General features: G+C 40.3%; 1 protein-coding gene across 2 annotated transcripts in view; it reads left to right on the top strand.

Annotated features, from left to right (window-relative positions):
- inka2 (inka box actin regulator 2) overlaps nucleotides 1-21,405 on the top strand; it is a 31,083-nt gene extending 9,678 nt beyond the window's left edge. The window contains exons 2-3 of one of the 2 annotated variants that reach the window (XR_004656444.1): nucleotides 982-2,468; nucleotides 21,384-21,405. Coding sequence is in view for 1 of the 2 variants with exons in the window: in XM_034870200.1 (XP_034726091.1) it covers nucleotides 982-2,226 (1,245 nt within the window). In the remaining variant the exon portion in view is untranslated. Of the gene's footprint in view, nucleotides 1-981; nucleotides 4,174-21,383 lie in introns of those variants that run through there. The other variant, XM_034870200.1, reaches the window with a different exon arrangement.
- Nucleotides 21,406-23,994: the final 2,589 nt, after the last annotated feature.

The raw sequence follows: 23,994 nt of genomic DNA, 5'->3' as shown, positions 1-23,994 counted from the left end.
TTTAACAGACGCTGACAGACAGACAGCTTGGTTTATAGGAAAAATAAGTGCTGATTAGTGTCATCTTGTGTAGGTGTGCTTTAGAAGCTTCTAAACAACATTTTCCCACAGACGTGAGAATGTTTATCAAAATTCCTCACATGCTTTCAGTTGTCTTCCTACACGTGTTTTTTTTTAAAGGAGGCCTCTCTGCAGGTTTACCTTACTCCAAAGTGAGCATGTTCTTATATGAAGAAGAACCTGTTTTTATGTCAAGAGAATGATTCAAAGGTCTGGGTCAAATGATTCAAGTCTACAAGTTAAGACACAGGTCAGGATGCCGCCTCTGGGCTGTCTGTCTGCCTTCAGGGCAAGACGGTTAGAACAGATCACATGACACAGGCTCTTAAACAAATGAGAGTAAAAAGAGAGAGGAGGAGGAAGAGAAGGATAAAGGTAGAGTTTATGATTACTTCTGCACAGAGGGAAGTAAGAGTGAAAACAAAGAGCTTGGAGGAGGGAGGAAATATGGATTAAAGTAAATGGATGAATGCAAAATGGAAAACAGATAAAAAGAGTTGAAGACTAGTTGGTTTTACAGCTGTCATTGGTTGGATCCTGTCTTGTATGCAGGCCATATGGGGCCTGTCACCTAAAACTAGGTCACATGACCCATAACACAAGAGAAGAGTCTAACCGACACAGAGACACAAAGCAGGACTGTTGGTCTGACTTTATTCCTGAATGCATGTATTTAATGCCTTTGATGCTGCTAGTTGATGGTGTGTAATTGGATTTGTGCTGGTGCTGAGATAAATGATTAACAAGAAGGGGTCATTGATGAAATCAGTTTTTGATGGTTGAGGAGAGGGGCCCTGCAAGAGATAAAGGAGTCAAATGACGGGGTTGATGATCTCTAAACAGTTAAACTGAACTGGAAATTTTTGATTTTTGTCTGTCATCATCAGATATTTATCCCTTTGTCTCTCTGTCTTCCTGCAGCTGTGTATGAAAGAAGCCGGAGATGGCCTCCACGCTCAGATGAATTCAATGATGGGAGCCCTTCAGGAACTTAAGCTCCTTCAGGTTCAGACAGCGCTCGAAAACCTTGACATTTCTGGTCGGCGTATTAACCGAGGACTCCCACATCCAGCTCCACCTACTCCTCCTGAAGCATTTGCTACAGCGGCTTCAACTTCAGGCAAGAGTCACGGGTCTTGTTTTAGCCAAAACATGCTCAAAGAGGCCAGCCAGAGTCTGATGCCAAGTCCAAGGATGTCTCAAGAGAGGAGAAACACCTTCAGCCGTGATGACAAGAGCCTGTCTCGAAACAGAAGCAGCATGGGAACATCATCTTCCTCGGCATCCAGCCTTGAGAGTGAAAGCGAGGAAAGTGAAAGAAGCGCACAAAGCGTGACTGACCTTGAGTCTATACCCAAGAGGTGGTCAGGATACTCCGCCCCTCAGGTGGATTTCTATGGACCAATGGTGGGAAACCCTCCACCGGAGCCCTACCCTCAGCCACAGGCTCCCGGTCGTGCTCAGACAGTGGATCTTCCTGGGATCCTGTACAGCCTCTCCAGAGAAGGCCCTTCTTTGGACAGCGACTACTCCCAGGACAGCACAGACGATGCCAGCGACTGGACTTCTTCGCTCATGAGCCGCAGCCGCAACCGTCAGCCCTTAGTGCTGGGCGACAACGTCTTCGCTGACCTTGTGGGCAACTGGCTAGACCTTCCTGAAGTGGACAGGGAAGAATGGGAAGAAGAGGAGAGGAGAAAGAGAAGAGAGGAGAGAATAGTGGATGGAGATGTGGACAGACCAGACACCCCAGCTCACCCTCTCCGCCTCAGCCGCTCGCAGGAGATCTGTAGGAAGTTCTCATTAACTACAAACATCTTCAAGAAGTTCCTGCGTGGCGTCCGGCCCGACAGGGACAAGCTGCTCAAGGAGAGGCCTGGCTGGATGGCTCCGGAGCTGCAAGACAACGACCTCTTCAAAAGGCCAAAGAAAGTGCCACCTAAAAGTTCAAAAGGCAGCTTCTACCTGCCCTTCTGGGCAAATGGGCAGCAGGGCAAAGGCAGACCATGTCCTCATTTAGCTGAGGCAGAGAGGAACCAACAACTCCACTTCCCCCAGCTCCACCACCAGCCATTTGCTGGGATTTATTTAGACAGGAGACAGCCAGAGACTGGTCTTGAGAAAATGCAGCCCTTGTTTGACTACAACACAGCTGTGTGGGTCTGACAGTGAGTCCCGGGCCAACAAACTGCCAGTGATGCCAAACTGAGTGAGTGACAGGTGCTGGGGGGGGGAGGGTTTGGCAGTGCTGGAGGGGAAATGAATGAATGATTCAATGAGAAGCTTGGATACAGTTATCTTCCAAAAAGGAACCAATGAACTTCACACCCACAACAAGATTATCAGGGCAACATTTTGTCTGAGAATCCTAAAAACCTAAACCTTGTTTGCTGTGTGTGTGCGTGTGTGTGTGTGAGAGAGTGAAAGTGAGACGGAGAGAAACATTTTTTGAGGATTTATGCTGCAAGTTTTGTATTATTAAAATGTGTGCATGTACGACTGGGTTCTCTGGATGACTTAAAAAGACGGTACATTAAAATGGATATCTTCCTCAGAATGTCACCATTACATTACAGATCTTCATGAAATAGCCGGAGACTTTTTCACTGCTATGCTACAGGAATCTCACTTTGTTGCATCTATGAGTAGAAACACCCAGTTTTGGATTCCATGATTACCATTTTTTCTAGCAATGCTACAAACAGCTGTTACTGAACGCACTGCCACTAAACTGTCATAAGCTCAATTTTGTTTCCAACAGGCCTCGAAGCCTTGGAAACTCAGGTTTAACTGACTCCGTCCATCTCATTCACCTAGCTCAGGGAATGAATGTTACACACAAGTAAACTATGAGACACTGCCACATTGAAATGGTTTTCAAATACAGGAAAAAAATAAATAAATAGAGAAGTCCTGCCTCATCTCATCTTGCCTAGAAAGACACAACAGCAATACATGACTTCTTCAAAGGTTGCACATGTAACTTTGAGATTTGTCCATCGAAATCAGCAATGTTGTGCTTGCTGTTAGAAATGCTTATGTTAGTGGCACATGTTGAGTTCATTGTCAGTCCTCAGAGAGAGGAGGGGGTAAAGATGGCAACGCCAACCACGAGTACTGACTGCCATCTGGCACCTGGTCGTTATGTAAAGCTTGTTCGCCACAGCCTCGAAGAAGATGCAAAACGGGCTTGTTTAATTCCAAAGCTTTGAGAATGAACTGAATTATGACAAAAGTGTTACATACTGTATAAACATAGGTGAATACATCACAGGCTGTAACAGTGATGAGGCAGTTGAAAGTGGAGGTATCAGACAGTATCAATGCACAGAACATTGTACATATTTGCCATCAACCTAACAGCAAAAATAACTAACTTTACTGTAATATCCCATCACATGTATTTCATTATTTTATACAGATAAATATGTCACTGTAACATTACAATAAACAACACCACAGATGTATTTAAACCACAAACTGATGAGTTAATCTTACAGTATCTATTCTCTTGTATCATAAGAAACCGTTTCAGTGTTTTTCATTTCAAGCAGCATTATAACAGAAAAAAACCTACGGCTTCCTTCACAAGTTCACATAAATATCATGATTCCATCAGGATTATAGATGACACTGCCCTTCTCAGACTCAAAAATACTTTTTAAAGAGGACCACTGTTATGCAAGGACAATCTAATTCTCTAATTATTATTTTGAAAAAAGTGTTACTATCACTCAGTTTTAAATGGGTTCCTAGACCAATCTATTTAGCCAGAAGGGATTAGGCCTTAGGTCTTCTAAGTGTCTTGGCCAGTCGATCCATATGGTGTTGTCTCAGTATTCAGGTCAATACATTCTTCCGAGGGTCCAACACACTCAGACTGTTTCTGCTGAGGAGTTTGGGCTATGAGGCACAGTCTGAGATGTCATATCAAACAGTATGTTTATTTAAATGTAACATTTATGGCTTCCTATTTACAAGTGTCATTTTCAGCACTGTTGTTGATATTTTTCATCAGGGTTCTGCGAACCTTCTGTAGTGATTATGTGTCATGTGCACTGTAAAAACTGTCACTGACTCTTTGTAAATTAAATCTGTTTTCAAGAAATGTCACTCTGTGTCAGATGGTGAATCTGTTATTGATGTTAGTTGTATTAGTGTGGAGCTGAAACGTTCCAGAAAGCAGACAAATGGCAATCTGATATATATGTTTGGGCAAAAAAAGGGTCAAAAATAACATCACAATATTATCTAGTCATTGTGACATGGAAAACTGGAGCTTTTGATTCTTCACATGAGCTGCTTTAGCAGACAATTAGTGCAACGTAGGTGAGATATTTTGAAATCCAAACACATTTTTACCACTTTAAAAGGAAAAAAAAAGGCCAAATGTGCTCTTACACTGTATATTCGTAACCTGACATACAAAATAAAGGAAAATAGGACTCTAGCATCAGCTTTTACTTTCAGCCTGATTTGTTTCTGGCGTGCTCTGCATCCTCACTATAGTAAAGTGCTGCTGCATGACTAACGCCAAAGTCAGCAAGTCACCCACTGCCTGTGCATCAACTGTGCACTAAATTGATTCTAAATCTGTACAACAACTCCATCAGGGTCTTCAATAAATAAACAAAAGCAACGTGAACTGCATCCCTGAAGTTCATCACAGGCTCTTCAGGACACTCATCCCCGAGATGCTTTTTATTAGATACACATCAAACCACATCAGTCAGTTCATGTTTCTGTACCCGAGCACTTCATCTAGGAAAAGCAAACAATACCTACTGCAGAGGTCCTGGGCTGTTGTAAAACATATTTATCTACGGAGTAGAAATGGCTCCCTCACATGATAAGCTTTGGCTTTTCTAGAGCAGAAACAGAGTATCTATTAATTGACTAAACGATCAACAGAAAACTTATAATAATAATATAATAATAACTTATTCGGTTGAGTCATTCCTTCCAGCAAAAATGCCAGATGGGTTTTGAATGTTGGTCAGAAAATTGATACAATCAGCATGTTCATCATGATTGTTCATAATCCTTAGTTGTAGCTCAAATTCAAGAATGAAAAGCCATTACTTGCCTCTGAAAGTAATGAGTCATAATCTAAAACCTACAGTATATAAAGTGAAACCTGACATTTACGCCACAGTACAATATTTCTACTGGGTTCAGATCAATATTCTCTCAGCTTTAATCCCAAATCACAGGAACACTTTATAACTTTGCATAACACTCAAACAGCAAACAGGTCAGTCAAGATTAGAGTGTGTGTGTGTGTGTGTGTGTGTGTGTGTGTGTGCGTGCGTGCGGGCGTGCGTGTATGCATGTGTGCGTGTGTATAACAACAGCTGCAACTGTTGTCCCTTCTCTTCTGGCTCAGTTTCCCCCAGGATCCCAGTAGTGGGAGCTGACTGCCGTCTGACCAACACCCCCTCCCCCTGTTCCCTCTTTCCTCCCTCCCTCCCCTCTGGTCCCAGCTAGTCAGCTGTCGCTCTCTCACAGCCTCGCAACACTCCCACCCCAAATCTGGGGCACAATGCCTGAGTGCAGCACAGTTGTACAATTTTACAAGTCAGACAATCTGCAGAGCTCAGATTCAAAAAAGGACTGAACACAAAGATAAGGGCATATAAAAAAAGCGTGATCATAAAAAAAATAGATCTTCATTAGTGGGGGGAGTTGAATTGGTAATGCAGTGTATGCATTTATGTGCATTTATTATGTGTGCATGTATGTTTCTGGGACCCCTTTGGATCTCACTGTAGGCGATATTTCTGCTAAGCGCTCATCTTTCAATAAGCCCTCAGCTGTGTAGCCACACAGCTCTACCTTGGCCCTCAGGAATGTGCTCAGGTTTCACTTTTTATAATCGTCAGCAACTATAGTTCAGAATCGTCACTCAGTGCGGCTTTCTGCAAGGAGTTCCCACAAGAAACATGAGACCCCTTTGCGTACACACTCAAAAAAGCTAAAGCTAGCACAACCATAGGTCATTTGTAGTAGCACATAAACACCCTCACTTTTTGAAATGAAAGACTACATCTTAAAGCCACAAAGCAGAGACAGATTTGGCAGAGAGATGAATGCAAGAGTTAAATCTAGGGTGAATTATTTGGGATTTAACATCTGGCTTCTTTGCAGTGCAATGCTTATCGTACAAGATAAGTCTCACACTCTCTTGTTCTGCTAATGCATGCAAAGTGGAACTTCACAGATGTGAATCAATGTTGCATTGAACATTATTAACTCAAGGTTGTATTATTGAGAGGAAAGATGTGCAGCTTTACACCAGAGATTCATTAACAAAAACGTTAAAAAGGTACATCGCATGATATGCTCCCAGTCATTTTTGCATGTAACCGTAAAACCGTAAAATTAACGTGAATGTAAGATATTGGATGTACATGCCTGATAAATGCATGCGGTTGAAAAACAAATGCTTCAGACAATAGCTGCATAAAGACTAGTGTCAACACTGACTTTAAGCAGGACACAACGCGCATGTAGTGTGCATATTTGTGTGCTATGTGTGCACACTAAGTATGCCTTGTAAGTCGATTTATAGTAGGAAAATATATCAAGGGTAGAGCTGGGAAGAGAAAAATCTATATGTATTGCAAATGTATGCAAAACTGCTGAAGAAAAAACAAAACAATAAAATAATGTTCAATGTAATTAACTGGGTCCCATTGTTATGCATTAGATCCTACAACAGATAGGTCAATGAGTCCATTGCTAAATCATTAATCAGCAGCATTTTCGATGATTGATTTATCATTTTAGTAATTTCTCAATTACTGGTTTCATTACTGGTTTCAGCTTCTCAAATGTGAGATCATATGATACTTGTTTTTGCCTCACAGTATGACTGTAAACCGGTTTTGGATTGTTGTTCAGATAAAACAAGCAACATGAATAGATCACCTTTAGCTGCAGGAAAGGTATTTTTTGCTATTTTCTGACATTTGTGTTAGAAAAACTATGGGCTACGTTTCTATTGAAGGACGTGCAATAATATTAAATTATTGTCGAGCCCTAATTGATATTATGTGCACAGACATTGTCCTTACCATTTGAACCAACATTACAAACGCAGTAATGTGAGTAGTAGTACAGTGGATCTACAGTATTTCTCGCTGGACTGCCGTTTGAGAGCAAAATGCACCCAAAATAGTTTCCTAATGTTCTTCATGAGTCTGAAAAGTTTCTGAACTTGTGTTTAAAGATGCGTCCCAGTAGTGCTAAATATTTCAACCTGACACAAAACAGCACCAATATTTTTTTGGTCAGACTGCAACATGAAGCTCCCTGCAGACCACCCTCCTCTGAAGCTGTGATTGATGCCATGAGGCGCTCTGACAGGACAGGTGAACCTAATACACAGGAATGTTTCCACGCTTTGATCTCCGTCCTGCCTGCCAGCCTTTTGTGAATCTGAGGAATTCAGTATATTTGTACAAACACAGTCTGACATGGTCTGACTCTACCACAGACTGGCAGAAGTGCTGTTGGTGCTGTTGTTTCAGGGCTTTTAACTCTCCGACTCCTGCTGTGTCCTGCCCATGTAATCTTCTTGGGGGGTGAAATCAGACACAACGATGGTTCACGGATGGGGTTTATTTTAGAGCTGAAACAGTTAGTCCATCATTCGTTTGGTGGAAAAACAGTAAATTGACAACAATTTTGATGAATAATAATCATTAAAGTCATTCATTAAGACACAACGACAATCACTAGTTAGAGTTTGTCTTTTCTCGGTTTTATGTCATTGAATACATTGGATATCTTCGCATTTTGGACAGTTGGTCAGACAAAACGGGCAATCTAAAGACAAACTCTTCTATGGGAAATTTTAACATGCATCTTCACTATTTTAAAATTAACTGACAATGTAAAGTTGTATAAGAATCAATTGCAGCCGTACTGTTTGCATAATAAAAGCTAGTTTCAGGTTGTGGGTAATAGTGAAAAAAAGTTGAGGGTAATAGTAAAAAAAAACAGGGACAGCTTCTTCAGTATAATTTGTTCCACTTTAATATTCACCTAAAACCTTGGACAACAATCAACACTAACATGAGGTGTATTATAATTTTGTGCATCATTCATTTTGAGCTGTTACTCTGCCAGGTTGAACTGTAACCGTTTATCCTGATACTGGACGAGAGCAGTCTTCAGCACAGGGCTGACACACAGAGACAAACAACAACTCACACTCACATCTACAGGCAATCTCAATTAACCAAACCTTCATGTCTCTTTGGACTATTGGAGGGAGCCAGAGAACCCTCAGAAAACTCATCACGAGCAGTGATGGATCTTTGGATCTTGGATGAAGCTAGAGCTAAAATGATAAGTAGATTAACTGTTTGATAATATTTCAGGATTCTCTATGTACATTAAATATTTGGGTTTTGGTTTGTTGGTCGGACAAGACAAGTAATTTGAATTAATGAATTTGGATTTATAATTATGACTTTACGATCAATCCATGAATTAATTATCAGATGAATTAACAATCTTTAGTTGCTGCTTTGTACAGATAAACACAGCTACCATCTAACTTCACATTAGCAGCAGAGGGAATGTGGGACAAGACGGCGACTCATTTTTTTTCTGTTTATTCGACAAGCAGCATGAAGCCTGCTGCCTCCCACACCGACAACATCACAACATATTATTAAGTGATGTTTCCATTCAGCGCTTCTCTGCGATAATTTGGGCGATCATCTCATCGCAGCAGCTTCAGATCCAAGTGCCTGCAGAGCCGCATAGCATGGAGTTTTTATTCTTCTCTTCAACAGTGTCAGATCGCTCGTCATCATTAAACAGGAGCTTGTTTCCCTCTGCCAGTGAAGGCAGCCGCCCCGGTCAGAGGGAAAGACTCTGCCACCACCAACATGACCAACACACACTCAGATCAGAGGTGAACTCTGCTAACAGATCAACGAGCGTCAATTAAACTTTACCTCCCCCTCAACAACAAAAAAGCATGCATTTCCAGAGGCCCTCCAATCCCCTCCAATTCTCTTAAACCCTCAAACATTAAATAATTGAGTACTTGTACTTGTACTTAGCCGGTCTTATCTCTGCAGGGTGTTGTTCTCATGAAGTGCCAATGGATAGGCTATGCACACACATATACACTCCCTCAATCCTCCACCCCTTGCTCCATTAATGTCTCACTCTCCTACTTTTTCATTCCTGCCCACATACACAAATAAAACATGCACATCACCCCAGGGGCTCTACCTCTTCCCTGCTTTCATTAAATCATAAACTGTGGGCCAATGGGAGTTCTTCGTCATCATTAATCCAGATTAAACACAAATCTCCAGTTCTGACTCACACCCACAGACAGTTTTTTTGCTGCATCCTGTTACTCATCAGAAGTCATCATCAACGACCATTTTGTACATCTGCAATTGGGGAAGTTTGTTTTCATAACTCACGGTTTTTAAAGTCTGTTCTTTTCAACCATTTGCTCATAAAGTGATCTGTTTGACGTCTGAAACAGTCTCTCCAAACCCAACTAACTAGTCTGTCCCTGCTGGCCGCCCACATTTCCCTTCACGTCTGTCTCAGTGCCAGAAGAGCTTTCTAAAAGAGAGGAATGATTAGTGTGGGAGAGAGAGATGCCTGCAGTTGACTCCTCGAGGTAATGTATTTCCAGACTGAAGCAGAGCGCTGCAACGTTTTTTTTGGTTATTAATAACAACAATCTGCTCCATGGATTCTTTATTAGGATGTAGGTTTGGAGTTTACTTTTCACAGGAAACTTAAAACTGTGACATTGGCCTCATCACTCCACTGTGTGACCCAACAAAACACTTCCAATCGTTGCAAGAAATATAGAATCTACTGTATGTATAAATCTAAACCCAGAATTCTACCTGATACCCAGCAAGACATGACACTTAAGCAGTGCCCAGCAAACGAGACACCAAACAAAACTGACACACTGCGCTATAAGTGACAGCGATTTGAAAGGTTAAGGTTTGGTGTGGATTAAATTGTAAAGGTAGGTTAGGGTCAAGTAAGATTAGCATTTAAGGTTAGAGCTAGGTTAAAAGACAGGCTTTGGGTTACGTCTCCTTACCTATAAAGTGTGTCACGTCATCATGTATAATTAATTATAAAGTAGATTATTGCAATGACCTTACATTTATTCATTACGTCCCCTTGCAGAAGGGTTCAAATATACTGTATGTCTGTGTGTTGATGCCTGTGCAGTATGCCTCTGTTGTTGTTTGCTAGATATGATCTAGCATCTAAGTTGATGTCAGATCAATGGACGTCAGGTTCACATATTGGGAAAAATATATATTTTCAGGTTTGACTTTATTGGAAAAGGATAAACAATGACTGACTTTTTTTCTCAGGTTGTGTTTATGGCTAAGAAGATTTCCTACCATCCATTGAGTTTGGGTTTACCTGCAACAACGTTTATGAACAGATCTGTGCCTGAAATATCTCAGGAGGTCTCCATGCAGATGAGGGCAAACTGCATATGTGCTTAAGGCTGGAGATGAACGTATCACCAGCATAAACTGCAGTTCAACTGTTCATTCAATGTAATAATGGAAGAAGTAATGCTTTGAGTTAAAACATCTCACTTTTGCTTCACTGAATACAAACTTTAATTGTGATTACTTATATTGTTTGCGATGAGACATGCTGATTGTCTCATAGCCAATATTGCAAAAAAAAAAGAATAATGCAAATAAACAATGTGCAAGGCCATGGTGATGTTTTACTTCCCAAAAGCGGATAAACAATATTAGCTTCTAGTGTAGGCAATAAAGTATTGCACCCCCCAAAACAAGAGCAGCAGTCCAAGCCATAATCCTCATAATACTCAAAAATGAATATTCATCTTTAAAATCAACAGCATAAAAGCATCATAACTCACATGTCATGTGCCAGAAACAATCCATAAAATACTGAAGCAAACTGCACATAAAAAATCTAATGTAAAATCAATAGATGAGCAAAATTAGCAGTCAAGTGCACACATTAGCACATGCAGCTGGTTCTTACCTTTGAGAGGTAAAACAGGTAGTTAGGTGGTGAAGAGCAGGCAGTATAAAACTCAATTATAGGATTGAAATGGCAAGAGTTGATGCAAAAGCAAGTAGGCCTATCTGAATGTCAGCCGCAGCATTGATCGCAGCAGATAGCGTAATGCTAAAGTCACATTACCTAACATGTTAGCATGTTAGCTCCATCAGCAGCAGGTGTTTTCAGCTTCAGGTGTGCAGCCTAGCAGAGCAAAACAAAGGGGTGAGGTGATGGCAAATTTGAGCTCAAAGGGTGTGCTTGATTTATGTCGCAGCAGGTAGAGTGTGTCATGTGAGTGCACTGGTACAGGTTAAATTGTCTGCCAGGTTTCGACCTTGACAGTACTCATAAATACAGAGTGAGATTTATATTATCATATTTGTGGGTTATTATTATTCATGTATCAGTATGTAAGCAATATGCCTACTTTATTGTTGTCATTAGTCAGGCTGGAATACATTTTAACTACCTCATAACTTAATCTTAATTTAAAAAGTAACTGGTAACTATAGCTATTAAATGAATGTAGTGAAAAGTACAGCAGTTATCACTGAAATTTAGTGAAGTGGAAATATAAAGAAGCATAAAAATTTAAATATTCCAATGTATTTTACATCAGGCTACTTATGCAGATGAGTTGCATACAAACATGATTTGTACACAACAGAGTTGAACTAGGAAAACATCATTCTTCATGCTTTGCTTTTTCCTCCCATCCTCCCCTCTCTCACCCCTCATGTGCCCTCAAGGGACGGACTTATTAATCATGACCCAAATTCTGTCCACTGTTACAACAGCATCCTATTCCCGTTGTATGGCCCACGAAATTCAAAGTCTTCCTCATAATGTATGCTGGAATGGTTCTGCATCAATCTGACTCTCCTCAGAAAGAGAGGTGTGGAACAGAGAGGAGAAGACAAAAAATGGGGTCCTAAGTACTTTCTATACACAAATACATACAATAATTATTTGCCTAAAACTCTATTTCTCACCATCGTTGTCAATCAGCAGTTTGATCCTACAACCTTTTGAATCAGGTTTATTCCTTTTCTCCGAAATCTAGTCCAGGGCCAAAAGTGAAAGTGGGGTTAAATATTCACCCAGACGGAAGACTAGAGTTTTAAAGTTTTAGCTCAATATTTATCTAAATAATGAACGGGTGGCCCCATTTCAAAAGCACCGTGAGACAAAATATGACTGTTTTTAGCTTTTTCTTTTTTTAAAGTGACCCTTCCTTGCTCTTTAGCCATGCAACTGACCTCCTTCTCTTTTCCTTTATCTCCCCCCTCTTTGATTTCCTCCTGCAGTTGTCTTTCTCCTTTCGGCTTCTCCTTCTCTATCTTCTTCATCTCAGTGACAGACTATTGTGCTTGGAAACACAGTCGCCTCCAGTCAAAACAACACACAAAATGTCATGGCTGCATTTTGATGAACACTGATAGTCACAGCTGAAATGTTACGGGCAGAGCCTGCTGCTAATTCTCAGCACATCTATTCCTTCACACTGAACAGAAAATAAAACTGAGCTTAGAGTATCAAATCTGCTTCACAACAAAGTTCAAGCATTGCCGTGTCAAGGTCTGGGTTTATTACTGCAAAGCATTTTTTTATGAAACGGCTTAGTGGAAACATCAAAGTTTGATTAAAAAAAAAGAGATTTCTTTGACAAAGTTGGGATACACTCATCACCTGCCCTTTGTGCTTGTATATATTTGGAAAGTTTGTGAGTTTACCAGGAATTTATTTAAATAACCCTTGTTAGTGGTAATTTACGACACACAGTTGGTTCCATTAGAGCCTGCACTAAGCTAATCAGCTGATGACACTAACTCACCCATTATTCGACCCAGGTGGAAAAAGCTTCCGGGGGGGTTGTTTGGCTGAAGGTCGTGATGCATAGGACCCTAGGGTGAAATTACTCCGAACCATCACTTTTAGAATGGCCTAATTGCACTGTATATCCTCATTGCACTCAGAGGAAACAGACACTTTCATAGTCTCTGTGTGCAGACGGTCCGGGTATGATGGACATATTGCAAACACAATCCCTTGTGTTGCATCAGTTCAGAAGGTGAGAAATCGTTTGCAATAATTTTAGCAACTTTAGACTGTAAAATTAGACTGGTGTGTTATTGTGAAACACCAGAGTTTTTTGGACCATCTCTTCCAGCCTGCTGTGGTTTTTACCAAGGAGTGTAAGCAGAAGCAAAGATGATAAAGGAGGGAAGCTTTTTATTTTAGTCTATGAGGAGGGTGATGGGATGAGATGAGACATTCTGCATTGTCCCTGAGGAGGAACAACAGCAGTGGGCAAGCCGGATAAGAAGTGGAGGGGCAGAGTGTGTGAGTAAGTGTATATGTATAAAACCTTACGCTATACTGGATTTCATGCACACTAATGAAATTAATGAGACTAAATAAAACATTTTAAATTTGTCATCACGTGAATTTCCACATACCTAAACAACTCTGCATGTGTGCAAAATGTAGGATTTATGTATATTCCTGCATGCATGTATGTGTGCGTTCAGAGAGGGGTATTTATAGGAGAGGGGTATTTCAGAAAGCAGGTTCCAACCTGAATTCTGGTTTGGCTAATTCTGAACTCCGGTTTCAGAACAGGTGATAAGAATCAGGTCAATTAGGTTAACCCTGGGTTAACTTAGGGTCAACTTAGTTTCAAGCATTAGTAAAGCCCTCATCAACAGAATGCAGATAACATGATTCATAATGACAACAGGAACAAAAAAAAGCTTGAACCTCCTAGTAGTGCCAGAGGAGCCAGCTTTTATAAATATGACCGCAAGTTAGTTAAATGAGGCTTACCTCGGAAGTGGATGAACAACATGACAAATATTAAGAGCTGCACTGCATTATTACTTGTAAGATATCGCTTCATAAAAAGAAAGTCATATTGGTTTTTAACACATGGGGAGGTGAAGAATTATAACACACTATGGGGAAAGAAACTTAGGGTTAGTTGAGGATAAACTGCTAGTGAGCAGGTTAGGTCCACAGAGTATGTTGCCACAGTAACTGACTCAGAGTTAAGCTAAACCTACTTTATAAAACACAAAACCCAGAGTTTCCGTCAACTCTGAGTCAACCAACTTTGAGTTTTTACTAAAGTTGCTTTCTGAAATGGGGCCCGCTGGTAATGACTGACCGTTAGTTTACCTCAACTTCTCTAAGCTCTGTGATTAACTACCCAAGATATATCCAACTTGAAACCCAAATTAAAGATGTGGGTTTCAACTTTAACCCCTGTGGAGCAGCTGGGCACGGCCCGGCCCTGCCCAGAGCCGGTGCAGCTGTTGCGGCATGGCGATTAGAGGGCCCTTTGATTTGATCCAAAACAAATCCAGTGTGGTTGAGACTAAAGTAAGACAAGGCTGCAGCTGGTGAAGACCCCCAAAATACCCATGTACAGTCGCAAGGGATGCAAAAGTTTGTCATACAATAAAGTATCATCTGTTTGTCAGGGAATGCAATTGATATTTCCAACTTCATTAAACTGAAATGAGGTTATGGTTTCCTGATTGTTTGTTCCTTTGTTTGCAAAACTTACAAAAGGTAATCAGCTGGATGGAACACCAAACAAATCTGCGGTAACAAGTTTTAGGTTTTGATCCGGTTATGGGATTTAAGGAGCATAACTACCATTCTGCATTCACGCCCTCATAGTTAAGTCTAATGTTTTTTCAGATTTCCAAGTTGGCAAGTTGACATTGCAGCATTTATGTGCCCTTCTGAGTCAAACCCTCTTAAGAATTATAAAATACAGATTTTATAGCGTTGCAAGTTTAACAATTGGAGGTTTGCACTGTAATAATGCTCTCTTGCATTTCAGTAGCAACTGTATTTTGTCAAACTGCCAAAAGAAGCTGCATCTTTACAAAGAGATGCTACTTGATGCTGTTTTGAGCAGAGCTGTGGTTCATTGTCACATAGTCACAATGCTGTTTCTGACTTCCACACTGTCCAAATATAATTCTGGAGTGAAATACTGCACTTACCATACACTGTTCTGCCTAAGATGAGCATTTGAAATCCAACCATCACCTTGCAAATGCAAAAAAAACTCTAGTACATTGAGCTGTAATAATTTGGTTCTGATTTGGATTTCTGACATTTAATGATTTTTGGGGTTTTAGTGACATAAATCATGAGAAAGTCTAAGATTCTGGATGTCCAAATTGAAGATGCAATCCTAATAATCACACCTATTGCTAGAGTCTTAACTCAGACAACTGGGCGAGTTTGTCATGTCTCAGATCAACTTTCCTATTGCAACACCAATATTTAGATTTAGCCATAAGTGTAGCTTTATTTTTTTTGTCTGTTGTGTTTTATTTGCTGGGGTGTTGGGCGGCAGGCGCATACATTTATGTCATGTAAGTGCCCACCATGTCTCTTCTTCAGCTTCTTCCATCCTGCCCTTCGTCTGTCCCTTCATCCTGAAAGTTCAGCACAGCAACGGCCATTAAACATTTAACTGCTGACTTTTACTAGTTTCTCAAAGCGCAAAATCCTTTTCCCTCAGCACATGAATATGCAAGAAGATTCTATCAACGCATGAGCGTTATGAAGGCAGACCAGGGCACGGTTACACTGCTCACTGAAAGCCGCTGTTATGAAGCCTTACATCACATTATCTCCTGGTGCAAAAAAGCACACAACTGGAACACTAACCCATTAGCTTACAATCTCTGATGGCTCGTTTTTTTCCTGTGTCAAGGCTTCGTTTTCTGTGCTGATGCAGCTGGAATGCATGCGTGGTGGGTAAATCTCTTTACTTGGATCCAGATATGTTCATATTTCTGTCACTGTAGTTTGACTCCAACAGCGACAAGCTTTTCCAAACATTCTGTGAAATAGCAATGACCCACTAAACACTGTCCTTTTTGCTCACATCAGTGCTGTGGCTCCCACACAGCTCATAATGTTTGTGACAAGGTTTAGTTAAAATACAATCTGACAAGACATACTGTAGTTTAAGAAAATACATCACAACAAATACATCACTTTTCAACTTATTGTAGCATCATTTTAACCTACATGCCTAAAACCACTTAAATGTATTTTAAAGAGTTAATTCCCATTGCCCAGTAGTGCAGTAAGCACGTAGCCTGAAAATGCGAGCAGCTCTAGCGGCAAAATTTTGAGCTAAATGCTAACGTAATCATGCTAAAATACCTAAAATGACTTAATATACTGATATTTTGCAGGTTTTGTAACATTATCTTGGTTCAGCATGTTAGCATGCTAGAATTTGCTTTGCAACAGTTGTTGAGATGTTTCGGTTTCAACCAAAGTGGTGGATGGACCTACCGACTTTGCCATCCTGAGAGCTGCACCACTAGTGTGGCTAAACACTCCAAAGAAATATGGATTTCATACTTGAGTCCAGTGATTTACGCTTTTGACCCAATAACCAGACAGTGAAACACCCAATTGATTTATTCACAGTACCAAAGAATCATACGTTTAACACATGGACTGATGACGCTTTACAAACAAACCAATGCATTAGTTAATCCATCAGCCACAAGCTACAAGCAGAGTCCAAAGAGCTTTATTGAGCCACAGTTAAACAGCATTGACACAAAACCACAGGACATATTAAGGTCAGCTGCAAACGTTCACCAATGGGAGCTGCCTGGCAACATCAGAGTGCTTTACTGTTGTGTGACTTGCTCAAAGGCACAACAGTAGTATGCCCTATCGGATAGCATTAATCATTCATAAACTCACGCAGATTATGGAGGTTGGTGTGTACATTGCGGTCACAAACCCACTGTAGGCTTATGTTGCCCTATTTGCACAAGAAAATGAGTCAGGACATTTGTGTTCTTGCTTGTAGCTGAATTTAATTATACAAGTACAGTGCCCGTCAAAAATGTGCCTGTTTGGAACTGGCCGATTGCTTCGCCCGTGGTATTGCTGTTTTTAGAATTCTTCAAAACCAAATTGGACCCCAAAATGACTTACAGAAGGACCCCAAACCACTTAATTTGCAACTCCCATGACTTGCTACTAACTTACAGTGTAGGCTACGTCTACATCCAAGGAAGACATTGTACTATTATATTTACCTGAGAGAGAATGTTACAGAATCAGAATGTTAATACAAAATATCACATTGAAAATGTGGAGTTATCAAACATTAGCCTCATGGACTCATGGCAGTGCGCTACCCACTTGACCTGTTATGAGGGCTAATCAGCACCACCAGAACTGGACTGTTTATGTGTGTGTGTGTGTGTGTGTGTGTGTGTGTGTGTGTGTGTGTGTGTGTGAGTGTGAGAGAGAGAGAGAGAGAGAGCTCTACCCACATGCTTGCCTGCATGCCCATGGCTGTATGTCATTATGAATGTGCAAGTACACGACCATGTGTGTGTTTACTGCATGCCCCTGTTTGTATGTATGTATGTGTGTAGGCTGAGAAAGCCGTTTCCCAGGGGACTCGTGGTGTTACAGACTGCCCTGCTGCTTTTGCTCCTCAGGGCCACAGGAAAACACAGTTCAACGTTAGTCGCAGATGTCATGCTCTTGTGGGTCTCACCCCCTATAATTATCTGTCAAGTTTTCATATTTACATTAGGCTTTCAGATGTCATGACTTGTGGAGCTGCTTTTAATGTGGGCCCATTCCTTTGTCAACCTCCATTGGTGGAAAGTACATGAACTCAAGTATTGTAATTAAGTACATTTTTAAGGTAGTTGTACTTTCCTAGAATTTCCATTTTACGTTGCTTTGTACTTCTTTCCATCATTTTTTTTATTGAGTTTTAACATGATCAATGTACATACATATAAAACATGTTTGACACTTAAGGGATACATAAATGTTAGGGACAGAGACATTAAGAACAATAAAAAAAGTAAATAAATAAAAGCAACAGTAACTAAAAGAAGCTCATCCTATCCTGTTAGATTTGACACAGCTTCAGCCGTTGGTCCGTAATTTCCACCATGTATTTGTGTAATTTTATTGCCATTTCTTTCAACCAGTTACCTATACTTGGTGTCTAAAATAAAGCATAAAGACGCTTTGCTTGTAATAGACACATGTCTTATAGTACATGTATATTTAAGACATTTGAGTTTGAGATGGTTTTTCTAAGGTCTTTGAGTTCTGAGTATGAAGTACAGTATGAAAGGTACCATTCTGCATAATGATTCCTTTATCTTTAAATACGCTAAAAATATTAACAATAATAAAACGCAGGACTTGGAGTAGATATGATATTGTATTATTTTTACTACTCTAGTAAAAGATCTTAAGACTCTCCACTGTCAACCTAATGGTATTTACTGAATAAGACACCTGAGTGCTAAAAACTAAGACATCTTAATCTATGATTGATGATGGATTTTGTTTGTCACACTTTCTTACGCCTTGCTATTTGATTTTCATCATTGATGAAGCTGTCTGATACCATTTGAGCAACGCTGTAGGAGAGAAGGCGATTGCAGCACAAGGTGCAGGGAGGACATGTGACAGAGTGTAAAAGAAAACCTCGTAGCTGCTCCCTTCCCCCCTGAACGCTCTTTCACCCTCTCTGTCTGAATTAAAAGGGGCTTGTGTTCCTTCTCACAGCCGTAGCTGAGCTGTAACACTGTAAAATAGGTGACAGACACACACATTGTTCCTCACCCTGAGTGCTCCGTGTTGTTTCAGACATATCTTGCAAAAATGTTGTGTAATTTTCTCCTTTTCGGTCCTAAAACAATTACTTAGCAAGAGTGTGCGTGTTACTTACAACAGAACGCTGACAGATGTAATTGTTGCTATTAACATGTCTTGTTTTGTAAAGAAGCCAGATGGTGTTTTAAATATGACAAGTTCCCTTTGACTGGAAATTGAAGCCATTCTGGTGCTTGCCTGTGAAGTAATTTCCATTTTGTTGCAAGAGAACCACACAAACATACACACACTCACACACACACAGACAAAGCAAACCCAAAATGCTCACACGCAAACACACTAATAGACACATGTGTCAACTAAAACATGAATTAGACCCACAAAAAAAAGTCACAAACTCCACTCACATGCAAATGCACAAGCCCAGATTCACATTCATTAAAAAACCACGCTAAAATATTCCCTTTGGTGAAGTAAAAGCAGAGCAGCGGCTGTTTGGTATTTATTTACAAAGCAGGAACTCGGGTCATAAACTCAATACCCTGAGGCCCAGAGAAGATGATGAAGGCTCTGCGTACCTTTTTGTTTTTCATCCAAACCTCTTTCATGTTCACTTATATTCGTCTTTAACAAGGCAAATACCAAACGAAGGTGGTAATCTCAAACAGAAACGGGTGTTGAGTTTGTGGTTGGTGATGGTGCCCAAGGCTGTGCTCTGAGGATTTTACCAGATGACATGGTTTTAAACATCAGTGGATCTTCAGCAGTGACACACGTACACGCACTGAAAGGCGGAGAAGCATTCATGTGCTTATGTGGGCCACTAAAGCAAAAGAAAATGCAGAAAGAATTCAAGTTTCCTCCTTTATGCCCATTAAACCGAGTTTGCATTTATGGAACATGAACAATCCCACTCATGAAACCACAGAACACAGACACCAATCAAGGTCCCACCCCCCCACCCCCCAACCCGGCCCCGAGCCAAGTCAGTGCTTCTTCATACATCAACATTCAAATGAGCTTAAAACTGAACTGTCTGAACCAGAAACTGTCCATTTCCCCTTAAAATCGCCCTCAGCATGTCCACTGTACTCCAAATCCCACTACCATTTACAATCTGTGGACGAGCAGCAGGGTTTGTTGTTAAATAAGTCTTCAGCTTGAGGAAAAAAATTGATTGATCCAGATTGCATAGACTGTAATGCCATTTGTTTAGTCCTGTAAGTATGTTTTACTTAAGGTTCACCCCAAAACAAGATACAAGTTATTAATGAGCTGTTTTGGGTTTGATGCTACATTAGTATTATAAAAAACGAATCGTTCTAAATAAATATAAATCCTGTGCATTATGTTGACATGCACAGTCGTGTCTTTGCTATGATCAGTTATTTGCTAACGTGAGGATGTCCGGTTTTCCTACCTACAATTTTAAATAATTAACATGTATGTAATTAATGATGCTAGGACGGTCCACTACTTCATATAATCAAAAATATCTCAACAACTTCTGGATGGATTGCCATGACATTTGTGGTCCCAGAAGATGAACTCCACTGGCTTTGATGAGTCTTGACTTTACCTTTTGCCCCACCAACAGGTTGACAACTGTGATATTAAGGGAAAGGTTTGGACCACAATGGGATGGATTCTAAAAACATTCATTTTCCTTAGAGGATGAATTGTATAATGTGTGGTGATTGCTCAACTCTTCGTCAAGCACCAAAATTGCAAACCACAATTCCAATGAGACCCTGTGTAAAACGTAAATAAAAATAATTTTCAACCTGTATTCAATTGAATAGACTACAAAGACAAGATGTTTAATGTTCCAACTGATAAACTTTATTTCTTTTATGCAAATTTTCACTCATTTTAAATTTGATGTCTGCAACACATTTAAAAAAAGCTGGGACAGGGGCAACAAAATACTGGGAAAGGCGAGGAATGCTAAAAAGAACCACTTGTTTGGAACATTTCACAAATGAACAGGTTAAGTGGAAACAGGTGAGTGTCATGATTGGGTCTAAAAGGAGCATTCCCAAAGACTCAGTCATTCACAAGCAAGGATGGGGCGAGGTTCACCACTTTGTGTACAACTATGTGAGCAAATAGTCCAACGAAAAGAAAAAAATAATGTTTACAATGTATAACTTTAGGAATAATAATAATATCCATAATATCATCAAAAGATCCAGGGAATCTTTGGCCAAAAACTAACATGAATGGAGGATTGGGGTTTGTAGATCAAATCGTTCATTTGTCCTTGGTACTTTGGTTTGTGACCAAATATTTACCATATTAGTGACAGTGCCAGTCCCATCAGTGGATCAGTGGGATTTACTTTGTGTCTAGTGCTTATTAGCAAATGTTAGCATGCCAACTAGCAACATCAGCATCTCTTAACATTGTGTTAGTGAAGTTAGCATTTAGCTGATGGCTGTGGCTAAGAACAGCCTTGCAGACGTACAGAGCTGCTAGCATGGCTGTAGACGCTTAGTCTCGTTGGAATATCCCATTTTGTTATGCACATGTAAATACTATAATCCAGCTTCGAGTTACCTGAGTATGCTATTTGGAGTACTCGGATAAAAAACAGTTTGTGTGTACAGGTGTGTGTGTGTGTATGTGTGTATGTGTGTATGTGTGTGTGTGTGTGTGTGTGTATGTGTGTGTGTGTGTGTGTGTGTGTGTGTGTGCATGCCTGTCAGAGTGACTAAATGCATTAGAGTACCTTCAGCCCACATGGAGCCCTGTAGTTCATCATTATGAAGATAAAGACGTGGTAGGAGTAGATTGATTGACAGGAAGCCCTGGAGGCTCAAACTGTCTCTGACGATCTTTGAGCCATCGAGGAGGAGCAGCAAACTCACCTGAACCAACTCACATCTATCTATCTATATATCTATCTATCCAACTATCTATCTATCTATCTATCTATCCATCTATCTATCTATCTATCCATCTTCATGAGAATTGACTCACGAGATTCCAAGCTGTTGTGCGTTATTAGTGAGTTCAGCAGCTGTTAAATACACACACATATTAAGCTTATCAGTATGCATTAGTGCACACTGCAAGTATTTGTGCTATTGTACAGAGACACACACACACTCAGACATGCACACACACACTCTGCGCAGCAGGGATCTCCAGAGTTATTACATGCTCCAGGGAGGGGGGCCTGATGTTGGCAGGTTGGCTCCAATGGAAGCAGATTTTCTGCACCTCAGTGCAACGTGTCCAAACATTTAGACAACATGCTGGGCTCTGATATCTAAGATGGGCATTTATTAGTAACTGAGAGACACAGCAAGAAAGCAGGACACAATAACAGCATCCACAATGTTATGCAAGCCAGTGCAACAGCCCTGCAACAAGTACTTCAACTGTGCAGCTTATCATGGTGATTTTTTGTTGTGTTTGAGAGGATTCGTATTGGAAAATAAGATACCTTCCATAGCATTGCTTTCATTTTGTGCACCCTCTATGTGATAGCAACATAACTTTTACATTAGCCCTGGAGAAACAAGTTGTCTTATGTAAACAAAAGATGCTGTTTACTTAATATTTTGGTTCAAACTTAACTTAGATTTGCTCAGGTTAAGTTTTCTTTGATTCCAGTGAGTCCGACCAGTGATTCATTTTCCAGGCGTTGAGATTTCCAGCTTCCAAAAATGTATTTCCAGCACACACATTTAACTTTCTTTTCCCTGCTGTATAGTAGTGAGTGTGTTATGCATTTGAGCTCCTCAAAACACAGGAACGGCTTCACACATGATTTTTCGCTCAATTTGCTCCTGTGATAGTTAAGTATAGGAAGCTGTTTGCATTTTACCTAACTAAAAGAGAAAATACAACAAACAATCCAAACATAGCAAACAACCTAAAAAAAACAACTACAAAAAAACCAACAGTGTGGACTGCACTGGGTTCTCATTATCATCTTATTACAGCACTATGTGTCAGTAGGCTAAAACATAATTTCTTAAAACGCCTTTTGGACAAGGTGGCAAGGCAAGGCAGCTTTATTTGTATAGCACATTTCAGCAACAGGGCAATTCAAAGTGCTTTACACAAAATCATTAAAACAGATAAAACACAAGTACAAACAGTTAAAAGTCATAAGCATTAAAAATCAATAAGACACATGAATATACAGTTGAAAACAAAATAGAAACATTAGGACACATAAAACACCAGAATAAAAGTTACAGTGCAGCATAAGAAAGAAATGAGCATTAATTTAAAGAAAGGCAGTTGGCTTTTAAAACTAGTATAACTTTGATCGTTTTACTCTAAGTCCAAGTTTAAACACTTCTCATGATTGATCAGGCATGACGTCGTGGGTAATCTGGTGAATTTATGTAGAATTTAATCAATGTATGTTTTTCTGTTTATTGTTTATGTTTGATATAATGTCTTTTAAACGCACCACATGCGCATTTTTAAAATTCTGTCAAAACCACGTGATGCAAATTACCTTAGGCTGTAAATATTGTTATGTTATGTTTGAACAGCCATCTTACACACACACACACACACACACACACACACACACACACACACACGTACACACTCACTGTGGTGTGTAACAGACATGTGGGAGTAGGTAACCAGAGAATCAAGTCAGTAATTTGCTCATATTCATACATTCTCATTATGTACTTGTGTCTTCATAGTTGGCCTGTCTGGACTCTAGTGGTCCCTTCGATGCAGCACTTAAACTGTAAAGGTTCATTGTGCCTCCGTCATGTATCTGTGTGATTGGACTCTGCAGGATTATCTATCAAAATCCTCTACATTCCACAGCTTCTAAGTGACTGTCCATAAGCATTTTATCCAGTCTTTGATACACTGTTACACTGCAGGAAATTAGGGCCACTCAGGACACTTAGCGCAGACAGCAGCTGCGGATACTCAGTTCTTGAGAGTCCCTTTTCAATAGGCTCTAACACAGCCGCCGAGAGGAAAGATGCTGTGTTCAATTAGCTATTTTTGTGGTGAAATGGCTGTTCACCTGGGTGATATTTAGCTGTGGATCCTTTGGTGTGTAATCATGCTCCAATAAGCAGCTTAGTATTCAGTCCAGTCCTTTCTGGTCATGTAGTAGGGAACCACATGGGGACAGGAAGATGAAATTCCCGTTATTGTGAGTGAGTGAGTGAGTGTGTGTGCGTGCGTGCGTGTGTGCATGCGTGCATCCATGTTTCCTCCTGCCCT

Source organism: Etheostoma cragini, chromosome 4, assembly GCF_013103735.1.
Source record: "Etheostoma cragini isolate CJK2018 chromosome 4, CSU_Ecrag_1.0, whole genome shotgun sequence".
Classification (NCBI taxonomy): domain Eukaryota; kingdom Metazoa; phylum Chordata; class Actinopteri; order Perciformes; family Percidae; genus Etheostoma; species Etheostoma cragini.
The sequence above is the reverse complement of the archived record's forward strand: the minus strand, read 5'-3'. Positions and strand labels throughout refer to the sequence as shown.